This window comes from Ctenopharyngodon idella, chromosome 7, assembly GCF_019924925.1.
Source record: "Ctenopharyngodon idella isolate HZGC_01 chromosome 7, HZGC01, whole genome shotgun sequence".
Lineage (NCBI taxonomy): Eukaryota > Metazoa > Chordata > Actinopteri > Cypriniformes > Xenocyprididae > Ctenopharyngodon > Ctenopharyngodon idella.
In genome coordinates this window covers 21,883,843-21,896,792 of record NC_067226.1, presented here as the reverse complement: position 1 = coordinate 21,896,792, position 12,950 = coordinate 21,883,843, and the positions used below count along the sequence as shown (strand labels likewise).

General features: G+C 34.4%; 2 protein-coding genes across 3 annotated transcripts in view; one reads left to right on the top strand and one right to left on the bottom strand.

The window, feature by feature from the left end:
• Window positions 1-769: 769 nt before the first annotated feature.
• rwdd (RWD domain containing 4) lies at window positions 770-5,902 on the bottom strand. The gene is made up of 7 exons (XM_051901152.1): window positions 5,707-5,902; window positions 5,291-5,371; window positions 4,676-4,785; window positions 3,762-3,912; window positions 3,404-3,518; window positions 3,267-3,316; window positions 770-1,419 (listed from the first exon to the last, which is right to left on the bottom strand). Exons 1-7 carry the CDS (start codon window positions 5,728-5,730, stop codon window positions 1,387-1,389), a joined length of 564 nt encoding a protein of 187 aa, XP_051757112.1. The 5' UTR covers window positions 5,731-5,902; the 3' UTR covers window positions 770-1,386.
• Window positions 5,903-9,912: 4,010 nt separating this feature from the next.
• adam19a (ADAM metallopeptidase domain 19a) overlaps window positions 9,913-12,950 on the top strand; it is a 100,240-nt gene continuing 97,202 nt past the window's right edge. Inside the window, exon 1 of one of the 2 annotated variants that reach the window (XM_051899395.1) lies at window positions 9,913-10,291. In XM_051899395.1, the coding sequence (XP_051755355.1) occupies window positions 10,168-10,291 (124 nt within the window). In that variant the 5' untranslated portion in view covers window positions 9,913-10,167. The remainder of the gene's footprint in view (window positions 10,292-12,950) is intronic. The other variant, XM_051899396.1, reaches the window with a different exon arrangement.

The following is a 12,950-nucleotide window of genomic DNA, read 5'->3' as shown; positions in this document are numbered from 1 at the left end:
GCAGGGGGCAGCATGATTCTATATGTGTACAAGCAGCAACAGAGGCAGAGGAAGAGGAAACTCGGATAAAAATCTAGACGGCATCTTGTGAATTTTAAATGCATATATTTCAAAGCGTACTCCAAAAACTAATTGTTGCAAGAATCCTTAATTCTTATTATGAACAAAAACGAAACCCTATTCAATTTTATGGAGAAATTTTTCATTATAATGCCCCTACTATACAATCCTAAAAAAATAGGGATCTTGATTTTGTTTTGAGGAAAAGGGGGGACATATATACAGTAGTCAACATTTGAAGTGGATCAAAAAAGTTAATCAAAGTTGTCCTAAGAGCGGAACTGTCCTAAGAAGAAGGTTTTAGGACAACTTTGATGAAAGGTTTTAATCCACTTCAAATATTGACTACTGTAGGCTATACATTTATACTTTGTCCTTTAATGTTAGTTTTATTTCATTTAGTTAATATTGTATTTTAGAAATAATCTATACTTGTCGATTAACCGTCTGTAACTTTCATCTTAATCAAATAGGTGAAACGACTCAATATGTTGTTGTATTTTATAATGAACTTATTTTATTATTATTAAACAAAAGTAGTTCATGTTGGTAATACTCGCTATCTCGTTCTCTCTTTCAAGTACTCTCGATGTTGAGAGAATACTTGAAAGAGATCTGTGAAAAGGCTGTGGCTTTCTAGTCACTTTGATTGTGATACTCTTTGAAAAGCAAATATGTTTATTTACAATAGATATTTATCTACAAAGACTGTGCTTTAAAACATTTTTATTTCTTTTAAAAAACACACATATATACCTCTATAAAATATCTTCCACATATAACATAAAAACATTGATTTTTTGCTTGTAGCCAAAGGTTATTTATTTGACATGGCAGAAGGCCTATAGAGGGCTGCCATGTTGAGATCACATGACCAGCTAAATAATACTGGTTTTATTTTAGTAACCCCTGCCATATTGAATAGCACCTTTAAACTACCCATGAAGCATTTATAGGAAAATACACTAGATTAAAAAATTGCACATCACACTGATGTTATCTTTATTAAGTGACGCTCAACTGTTCTACCATTTCCAAAATACAGGCATTTCAACCAGTGTTATTTTTCTTACGCCTCATGATGTTCATTTGTGGCTCAGCTAATTTAGGACAGCTGTGAGGGCACGTGTCTTTATGACGGCAGAGATCCTTCCACTCGGTGTCAAATCGGCTCTGTGGCAGCTTCAGGTGAATTGAAATCATGGCCGGAGAGAATTCAGGTCAGGCTTTCATTGCAAAAAAAAAAAAAAAGTGCACAGAAACACACTTCATCCATACATTCACCCGGCACTACTTCAATCCATCATTCCCTCTGAAGGTATCTCTCTAATCTTCTTCTTTTCCTCCAGTTTTGCTCAGCTATTGAAAATACATAAATAAATAAATAAGAAATAAGACAAGAAATATGTAAAAGTATTATAAGTGTGGACTACCATTCAAAGATTTGGGATTGGTATTAATGTTTTTGAAATAAGTGTCTTGTGCTCACCAAGGATGCATTTATTTGAACAAAAATGCAGTAAAAACAGTAATATTGTGAAATATAACAATTATAAATAAAACAGAATTATGCTATGTAATTCTTTGAATATATTTAAAAATGTAATCTATTCCTGTGATGGTAAATCTGTATTTTCAGCATTACTCCAGTCTTCAGTGTCACATGATTTAAAATCGTGATGCATTTTTTGCATATTCTTTAATAAATATAAAGTTCAAAATAACAAATTTTATTTAAAATATAGAAAATAAATATTTTTAACATTATTAATGTCTTTACTGTCACTTCAATTTAATGTGTCCTTGCTGAATAAAAAAGTATTACTTTTTCCAAAACAAAAAAACTTTTGAACAGTAGTGTATGCATCAACATAATCCATTTGAGAAAAGTTGTAGTACTTCAATGTGACAATGGTTGTTTAAAAGTTATAAACATTGTTTCACTGTGTCATTCACTGATATTATAAGTCAATGACATAATGAATACAGTATACAGTCATATCACCTCAAGTTCACACAGATATGCTATAGCAGAGTATATGTCCAAATACTTTTTTCCATTGTTATTATTTAAAGCCTCAATTTCAAATTTCTGTGAAATTGCTGCACTGTTTTTCTCTAAAATAAACACCATTTGTTTTGATATTTGTTACCTAATGTCACAACATTCAAACATTTTGTCTTAAAGGGATAGTTCACCCAAAAATGAAAATTATGTCATCATTTACTCACCCTCAAGTTGTTCCAAACCTGTATGAATTTCTTTGTTCTGCTAAAGATATTTGAAAGAACGTCAGTAACCAAACAGACCTCGCCCCCCATTGACTACCATAGTATTTATTTTTCCTACTATGGTAGTAAATGGAGGGCAAGATCTGTTTTGGTTACTGACATTCTTCCAAATATCTTCAGCAGAACAAAGAAATTCATACAGGTTTGGAACAACTTGAGGGTGAGTAAATGATGACAGAATTTTCAATTTTGGGTGAACTAACTCTTTAAGTATGACCTTAGGGTCGAAACACTTCTTGGGGCCACTGTGTATTATATGTTTAAAATAAAAATTGCTTACATGCTGTTTGGTGGACAGAAATCATGGCAACATATGGATGAGATCCCCATACAAAAAGAGAAAAAAGACAGACATTATAAAACAAGTCTCTGAATGTTGAAAATCCCTGATATACTTCAAGTTAAATCACAAAACAAACCGATGTGACGTCATTTCGAAAGCAAAATCAGCTTTTTCGGAAAAGGTTTGCTCTGGCTGGTAAACATCTTCGAACTACCATTGGACCATGGTGATTATATAATAGGTAGGTGTGGCTCTGAGGCTCTGCCTTCTTTGACATGAAAATCTTCTCTGGTTCATTTCTTCTAGGGTTGTCACGGTGCCAAAATTTCAGTAGTCAGTACCAATGCCAGTAAATTTTGGTAACCAAAGAGTTGCTGGTCCCCACTGACTTCCATAGTAAAGAAAAAAAAATAGTCAATGGGGAACAGAAACTGTTTGCTAACTATCATTCTTTAAAATATCTTCTTTTGTGTTCAGTACAAGAAAGAAATTAATATAGGTTTGGAACAATTTGAGGGCGAGTAATTGATGACAGAATTTTCATTTTTGGGTGAACTATCCCTTTAAGAATGTGCACTTATATTTTAAACATCAAATGGCATTTGTACTAAATCATTCTATTTTAACTTACCTTAACAACGTCTACCCAGTTCCAACCTCTTGGTAGTTCACCCTTATTATCTGTTAATTGCAAAGAGCAGTTTTGCATCAATGTGCATTCAAACAATAAAGCTAAACTTCTTTCGTTTTGTAGCCAACAATACTAACCTGTTCTTCCAATTAGTTTCCTCTTCTGTGCTTTGGTTAGTTGCTCTTTCTTCTCCTTCTTCTTCTTACTGACTGAGGTGGAATTATTCATGACATCGCTGTTGGATATCAAGGTCTGAGAAACAATAGAGTTGTTACATTTTTTTACAGGAGCCGTGACAAAGTCATTCTGAACAATCTGAATGCAGTGCAGCAGTTTCCATAGCTACAAGAAACCTTTACCAGTTACGGCAATATGCTGCTGTATTCTTTTGAGGTGATGTGATTGTTTAAAGATATAAAGTCAAATATAATAGAAAGCACTTGTCCATAGATTGCACAATATATTCAGAGAGCCCAACGCATCAAGGATACAGACCACAGCGGATGTCACGGGCTGGTGGTTTTCCATGAGTGTTTCCTGGTTCTCTTTGGCCCACTCAAAAAGCGTGTACACCATGGCAGTGCCAAGGTTGGCTTCCACCTGTTCACTCATCTTGGAGAGAATGTACTGTTTTGTCTCCAGCGATCTAAAATTAGATGTTACATTTAATCCTGTTAAATCCAATAACCTACTTGCACAATTAAATATGATATTTCATATAAATCTGATGTAAACTACCATTCAAAAGTTTGGGGTCTTTAAGTTTTTGGGTTTTTTTGAGGAAGAAGAAATTAATACTTTTATTCAGCAAAAGATACATTAAATTGATCAAAATTGGCAGTAAACACTTTTACATTATTACAAAAATTTCAAATAAGTGTTGTTCTTTCAAACTTTCTATTCATTAAAGAATCCTAAAAAAAAAAAAAAAAACATGGTTTCCACAAAAAAAATTAAGCAGCAATTGTTTTAAACATTGATTGATGATAATAAAGGTTTCTTGAGCACTAAATTGGCGTACTAGAATGCTTTCTGAAGGATCATGTGACACTGAAGACTGGAGAAATGATGCTGAAAATTCAGCTTCGCTAGCTTTCGAATAAATTACATTTTGAAATTCATTCAAATAGAAAACTATTTTAAATTGTAATAATATTTAACAATATCACTGTTTTTCCTTTATTTCTGATCAAGTGCAGCCTTGGAGAGCATAAGAGACTTATGTCAAAAACATTTTTAAAAATCTTACCGACCCCAAACTTTTGAACACTTGTGCATATTAAAAATATAAACATACCCAGTGCCAACAATCTGACGTATTTAGGTCAAGTTAGTACAGTCTATGAACTTAGGTTGGAACATTTTAGCCACAATTAAAGGCTAAAACAATTATACTGTGAACAACTTACATTCTGTTGTTGAAAAAAGCATCTAATGATATGTGCGGTGCAGTTTCAGGATAGTTCTCTGGCCAAGACACTTCCAGCAGGAAGGATTTAATGTCATCAAGATCTCCTACCTACAAAAGAAAAAAAACAATTTAGACACAAAAAGTACCATGGCATTACCACAAACGTTTGGACATGGTACAACAGTAGTGCTTTAAGTTTTTGCGAAAGTATTAATAATACAATATCATAAAAAAACTAATATATGAATAAGGTAATCCATATATAAGTTAAATCCATATATAATAAAGTATCATCTCAAACCATCACCAAAGTGCTTTTGGAAGAGTGTTATTACAGTAAAGAACAGAAAAAAACCAAGGCACCCCTATTTATTTAGCTAAAATGGTTTTCTTTTTCGCATTTCACTTCTGCTCTCGCTTGTTTACTATACAAACAGTTGGCTCTATAGTCCCTCGAATAAAAGTGTCTGCTAAATTAATAAAATGTTCCTTGTATCTGTACTGTAAGACATAATTAAAACATTACTGTAAGTCAAAGTAAACAGTATTTGGTGTATTTATGACTTTTTCACACAACGGAACTGAAGTATTTGTGCCGAATAGCCGTTCTTACCCTGTACTGGAAAGAAACAGAGCTGAGCTCTTTAAAGCAGTCATCTCCTTCATAGATTGAGCGCAGAGCCTCCAACTCCATCTGCACGTGAACACTTCAGATTGTCAATAACACAGCACTGACACAGTATTACCATGTTTTGGACATAAACCGTTGTATTTTTCCAGTATATTGAAATACCATGGAACAAAAAAATGGAAACACCATACAGTAATATCATCACTGTACCATGGTACCACCACTGTACTTTTTGTATAGTGTTAAATATTAAATTTCAGAAGGAAATGTTGGTATAGACATGATGTTTATTAAGTCTCTGATTAGGTTTGAACACATAGCCTTCATAAAACCTCCACACTGTATTTAATGAGCATCTTTTAGCTCATGTGCGTTAGCTTTAGCTGTATCTGTCTCACCTCCTGGTCTTCATTGGCAGTCATGTTTTTCGCCAATCTAAAACTTTAGCGCTAGTGTATCAGCGGACCGTGGTCAAAATAAAGTTTAAACACTACTGAAGATCAACATGCTTTAAGAATCCTGTAACTCAGAATATAGTCACCACAGTCTACTCAACAGAGAAGAGTGTCATTCACAATCACAATATTGCCCCCTGCAGGACCGGAGAACAGAAATGCACTGCCACTGCAACACCTCTTAATATACCCTAGATGGCGACAAAATATTATGTCTTTGTATGGCATTGCGTACTGTGGCATATTTCAAGTATCAAAACTCAATCGTGGGTAACGTCAAATGAGTGTATATAACAAAAAGTAAAGGAAATAAAATAATAAATCCTAAGAAAATACGCATCTACTATCAAAAAGTTTTATTGTCAAGTTAAAAAGCATTACACTGTCAAAGCAACAGGCCTTGTGTAAACATTTAGGTTTTATTTATTTTTGTTTCGTTTTAGAGATATATGCCACTAACTGAGGTTTTGAGAAATTACACAAATGCTTGTTTTCTCTATCAGTCCTTTTGTATGTTGGTTTCAAACATCTTGTTCAAGCCCTCCTAAATTATAGTAAGTATTTTGTGACTCTAATCCAAAAATTCAATATTTAATCATATTTTGTAACAGCTATTGGATAAATAAGATAATAAAATTATAAAATAACAATAAAAACCCAGACAACAGTCATTTTAATTGAATTGTGTGCTCAAGAATATTTTTCATAAATGTCAGGTTGGGGCAAGTTGTCATAAATGTTTAAAATGTTAAGCATTTATACAATTTATACAATACAATATGTATGTGTGTGTTTCATTAACGTTATTTCACTGTTGAAATGTTGCGAAGTCTATAATAAAGTAGCAGTTCTTTCAAAAATGTAAATTCTGTCTTCATTTACTCACCATCATGTCGTTCCAAACCTGACTATCTTTTTTCTGTCGAACATTTTTTCCATACATCAGAAGTCAATGGTTAATGAAAACTGTTAAGCAACAAACATTCTTCAAATTATCTTCTTTTGGGTTCCACAGAAGAAAGAAAGTCATACATGTTTGGAATGACAATGAAAACAAGTAAATGATGACATTTACATTTTTAGGTGAATTATCCCACTAATAACAGGCATCATTGTGACACCTGAAAGCTGAAGTAATCTGCTAAGTAACTCAAATCATATTTTATTCAAAAAGTTTTCATTATGCATTATCTGAAGCTCATCAATTCCTATCTGCATTCTAATTATGAGACTTCACTTATATAATCTAATCAGAACAAAACAATATAATTTTACACCTTTTGCTTAATAGTTCACATTAACATAGTAATCAGGAAACAGCACGGCTCATTTAGGCTTTCTGTTCAAGAACCTTCACAGCGACATGTTGATTATTTGCACTCATTTACATGTGGAACTCCTCTGGTGTACGGGTCAACAAGACGTCCTCATTGAGTCATGATTAAAGCCCTCTCTGATTATTGAGCAAACCCACCTGCCTTTTAAGACCGGGCTGAGGTGCACCAGAGAGTCAGAGGCAAGATTATATCCCAGCTCACTTCTGACAGACAGATTTACTGTTTTAATTTCAGATCTATTTCAGCAGACCTCTACAAGCTCTTCCATTAAACAAGCCATGTTAAAATAAGTTTATAAAAGACACAATTCAGGGTCAAGAATAAATCATTGTCATCTGTCTGCAAATGCAATATTTATCATAGCTTCATTGGGTCTAAGGTATCTTTTATCATGTACAGTGGCATGATCACAGGAGATGGGTTTTCACTGTTCTGAGTCAAACCCCCTTATATATTTATGGGTCAATGACGTGACAGATCTTTTTTTTTTTTTTTTTTTTTTGTCCAAAGGCCTTAATAATAATAGAAAAACAAAGATATGACATCCAAAGTATGTAAGGTAGATCTCTTTTATTGAATCCAAAAGGTTTTAATTATATTTTGCCAATTTCATTTATGATTAAAATATCTAAAAATGTAATAAATGTATATATTTTTTTATTCTGGCATGATTTTATAACATCATATTAACATAGTGCAAAATGGTATTAAAATTATGTGTAGAAGTCATTGCTTTGTTATGAAAAAGAATGTCCAGAAAAATGAATTTCAGTGATGTCATTCGGAGTAACCCATATCAAGTCATGCAGTCAGTATCATGTGACAGGATGTGACATCATTCAGACACCTGCATGGTCGTGAAGCAAAGTGACTAACTCTCTCTTAACTATTTGAAAAATTCATGTTTTCACTTGGTCATACGCATGTCCCAAAACATCAGGTCATTCGGTACAACCGCCATAAAATATGGAAAATGTTGTAATATTTACAAAACTAATATAAAACTCAATATAAAATGTTTGTCCTTGTTCAAAAGGTAACTAGCTAGCTAGATATCAGCCTGTTAGCATTGTTTGAAAATATCGTCAAACGGTAAAACCAAAAGTGTCATTCGGTAAAACCGAATGACTTTTTTGGTGCCAAATTTTGTCCATATTGTAAAAAATGACAAAAGCAGTGTAAAGTGATTATATAAAAAAACAAAATCTCATTGTTAACATTTAATAAAACTTCGAAATTAATTAATCTCCATCATGTTTTTTTTTTTTTACACTTTTAAAAACCTTATTCGTCAATGACCCATATATATATTAGTCTGTGTGATGTGGTGAAGCAAGAAGCCATTTTATGGGACAGCACTCTCCACAAACATTCTGTTATGTACATTAACTTTTGAGCATTCTAACCATTTGAATCAGTTCTGCGACTTGTTTTGTACTCCCAAAGCTTACGTGGCAGAGCATATGGTATGTGGAGCCAAAAGTATATATTACACCATTGTATGTTTCTTTAGAACTGCAGGCAGATGGCCAAAGCTTTAACTCCCACAGTCTGAATTACATGACTGGTTGGCTCTACACAATCTCTTTTACGACAAAGTTGCAAAAGGACTATTGTGTGTGTGTTGTAAACCATTTGTATGCTTGCTTTGATGGTGTTACAGTGTTTAAAAACCCGAATGGCATTAACATTTCCTGATGACTGAGTAATGATAGTCACAGAAACCACATACTGCACACGATCCGTTTAGAGATCCATTGTTTCATTGTGGGGCTATTCAATGCATTAGTATTACAGTAAGTGTGCCTTAAAATGTTTTTTTAAGTACATTAAGCATATAACTATTTATTCTTAATGATCAATTAACAACTCCTTTACTGGTTTAAACATCATTTATATGGTTAATAAGTTGTTATTAAAGCATAAAAAAACATTATTGAACTATTTTTATGAGCTATTTAATAATAATTTTGTTAATTACGGTGACAATGAATGAAGAACTCACTATTTGTATATAGCCTTAATATATTAACAATGTAGAAACTACAATGATATACTGAATAAACTATAAACTAATAGTTTGTTGATGATTTATAAGTAGGCCTACTTTATTACTGTATAAAGTGTTACCAGTCATTTTAACAGAAAAAAGGCAAAACATTACATTTACATTTTTTTAATTAATGTAAAAGTGAGAATTATCTCACAATCTATGGACAATTATGATTTTAAAACACAGTATAATCATTTTCAGAATTCCATGCAAGAACAATCAAATTTTGGAAGCCAATTTCCATGTAAAAGCCCAATTTTAAACACATAAAGGTATAATTATGATACAAAAGGTCTTCATTCGAAATTTTGAGATCAACATTATGACATACTCATATAATGAGATAAAAAGTTGAAATTGTATCCAAAATTTCGACCTCTCACAAAGACGTTTTATGTTAAATTTTGATTAAATTCATAGCCTAATTATGACCGATCATCTCATAATTTCAACTTTTTGCCATCATTTCGACTTTTAACTCATAATTATGACTTTTTATCTCATATTTTCTACTTTTTATGCGATCATTTAGACTTTTATCTCATAATTTCGTTTTTATGTCATAATAATGATGATTTAGGCCTACCAAACGATAATTTGTTAGCCTATGTTATGTGATTGATATTAGCTTCCATACAATAATTAGTCACATGAACCAACCATCGAAAACGAGCCTGGCCATTACAGATCAGCAAACCAGCTTGGTGTTTTTTCCTCAGCAGGGGTCTGCTGAATACAGTGATCAATGAGTCATAAATTCACTTTGCCCGGAGGAAAACCCTGGCAAAATGCGCGTGCTTTCAAGTGCCCAAGGCTTCACGATTCTCATCCTTCCTGGCTTGGTTGTGTTCTCTGCTCTTAGTAGGACAGTTTACGAACATATAATGGTTCGTGTGGATCACGCAAAAGAGAGGGCAGAGCTTAGCTGACTCAATTGCATCAATTTTTCTAGTTTCCTCTCACGCTGGCGAGTGAATACAGCGCGAGGCGAGACGGAGAACAGCACCGACAGGGATGTATACCAAACACAGACAGAAAAACGGACACATTTCATCGACACGATATGTGCTTGTAATGCTACCGTTTTTGCTGTTTAACGGCTTACTGGAAATTGTAGGCGGAAATCCTCGGGAGGAAGGTAAGATAGCTCTTTATTACCCAGAACCTACTTGGAAAGTTGTTCTTCTTTATCAACCAGTTGCGCGCATCCATGAAGAAGTTTTTTTGTTGGGAAAACGCATTTAAGTCGTTTCGAAAAGTGTAGCTTTGATGCATAAATACATTGTTTGCTTAGGTTACTATGTAAACAAAAGCTTTTGAGCAATAATTCATCAGTGATTTCCCTTCCATATAAGGATGGCGATGTTGCCCCTGTTGACTAATGCAAGAAGACTTTATTCTCAGCTGACTGTTTTTTTAATGTTGCTAATACAAACGTCAGGACATAATCAAATGTGACTGCATCAGATTGACCTCAACTAAAAATGCAAGGCGAGGGAGAAAATGTGATATTGCTAAGACCGTATAACATTCTGTTTTTTAATCTAACATAGTTAAAGCGGAACGACTGTTACATAGGCATTTAAAAGTAGGGTTAGTGACCGAGAACCAGTACTTTTCAGATCCATTTTTTAAAGTTAAGTGCACTACTATTCAGCACTAGCCTAGCTGTAGTAGAGCACCGTTGATACTAAATCTACAGCGTGAAGCATAACAGCTCAGCGCGCCGCCCAGCGTAGATTCTCTAACGAATTACTCTAATCAGTAGATTCTTTTAAGTGAATAAAAAACATCTAGCGCGATCAGTGTAGTCAGACTCCCAAACGAGTGAGGTTTATGAGCCGTTGTTGTGTCGAATTCTGACCCCCGCCAAATTATTACCCCCACCCCAAATTCCCAGTATAGGTAGGTTTAGGATTAGGTGTGGGGGTGGGGTTAGGATTAGGGAATCAGGTAGCGGCTTCAATGAAGGGGGTAATAATTTGGCAATAACACTTGTTCTTTTTGTGAATCAAAAACATACAGCGCAACCAGTGTAATCCGAATTCCAAACGAATGACTACATTGGTTCTTTTTATTTAATCAAAAACGTACAATGTGAATAAAAAGTGAATTTTTAGTGAAACAACAACATCAGGAATGATAAAAATATTGTGTGACAATTCTGACGAAGTGATTAATCATTATAATGTAGTCCAGGGGTTCTCAACTCTTGCCCTCAAGATCCACTTTCCTGCAGAGATTAGGTGTGTTTGACTTGAAGTGGCGCTGCACACATCGATTGGTGTATGACATTAAAGTACCACAAGAGCGATTGGAGCCAATCGCTCTCGTGATACTTTAGCCCAAAGTATACTTCGTTTTTTCTGCGTATTCGAGCATACTCGAGCAAATGCACAGCCTTGCAAAATATACTTCTTTTGACTCGTATGCGTACACAGGTGTTCGATGCATGCGTAGTTTTGATCTCTCGCCACAAGTTACAACCCCTTGTAAATACTGCAAAAATAATTAAATGCACATGTGCGACCTGAGCGTACAAAGTATGCGTGTTTACAAAAATCCGGCGGTGCGCGTACAGTACGCGTGTACTGTTCTGATGACGAAATTCGCGTCACTTGCACTGTACGCTGACGCTTGCGTATGCGTAAAAAGTGAAGTATACTTTGGGCTTTTGATGCCATGTACTGATCGGTCAGCACAACGCCACTTCAAGTCGAACACTTAATCATACACACCTAAAACCAGCTAATCAAGGGCTGCGTCTGAAATCGCATACTTCCCTTCTATACTGTAGGTGAAAAACATATGTGACAAGAGTGGTATGTCCTAATTCATAGTACTCATAAGGCAAAAAGAACCTGGATGACCTACTTCTTTCTGTGAGATTCTGAAGTGTACTTGTGATGGACATTTTACCATCCCATGAGGCCACAGGAGAGGATTTATGAATGGCAGCAAAGCGATGCTGGTAGGTCACATGATAATGACAACATGGAGAATGTAGTACGTCCAGATTACATTTAGAACATACTTTCTTTTTAGAGGTCACAAAGTAATTACTTATTCAAAATAAGTACCTACTCAAGAGAGGATGCAATTTCGGACTCAGCCAAGGTCTTTAGGATTACTAGGAAGTCACTGGCAGGTAAGTTTGATGAAGGTTGTGGTTAAACTCTGCAGGAAAGTGGATCTCAAGGGCCAGAGTTGATCTAAGCATACATTTTGAAAGAATTCTATTAAATATATTTCTGATTTGTTATGTGTTCCATTGAAATCTTTTCCCCCAAGTATTTCTTGATCAAAGATACTGAAAGAATCATTATGGAGCCTAATCATTTACAGGACCACAAATCCCTATTATAAAGTGACACATGTCAGTCAAACCACTAAACGGCACAAAGAGAATCGATTTGATCATTAGATATTGGTTAGTCTTTCAGTTGTGTAAAACAGTAATGTGATGTGAATCTCTATGAAATTTCTCCATTAAAACAAGACTATTATTGATGCTGCAAATCCGTTAACTGTCAATATCATAAACCACATCTAGATTCAGATTACTTTACCCAGCATTCAAGAAGTTCACATTATCAACACCCCAGATTCTCGCTGAGCAACAAATGAAAAATATAAAGGAAGACAGCTGACCATTTTTTTTTTTTCCACCAGAACATTTCATCACAGACATTGCTTCTCTGTCATTTAAACACTGTGTGTTTCAAAGAAACTAAAACAGGCTGTTGGTCTCAGGATATCAAGTTTACAGTCCTGTTCCAACATACACTACACAAGCT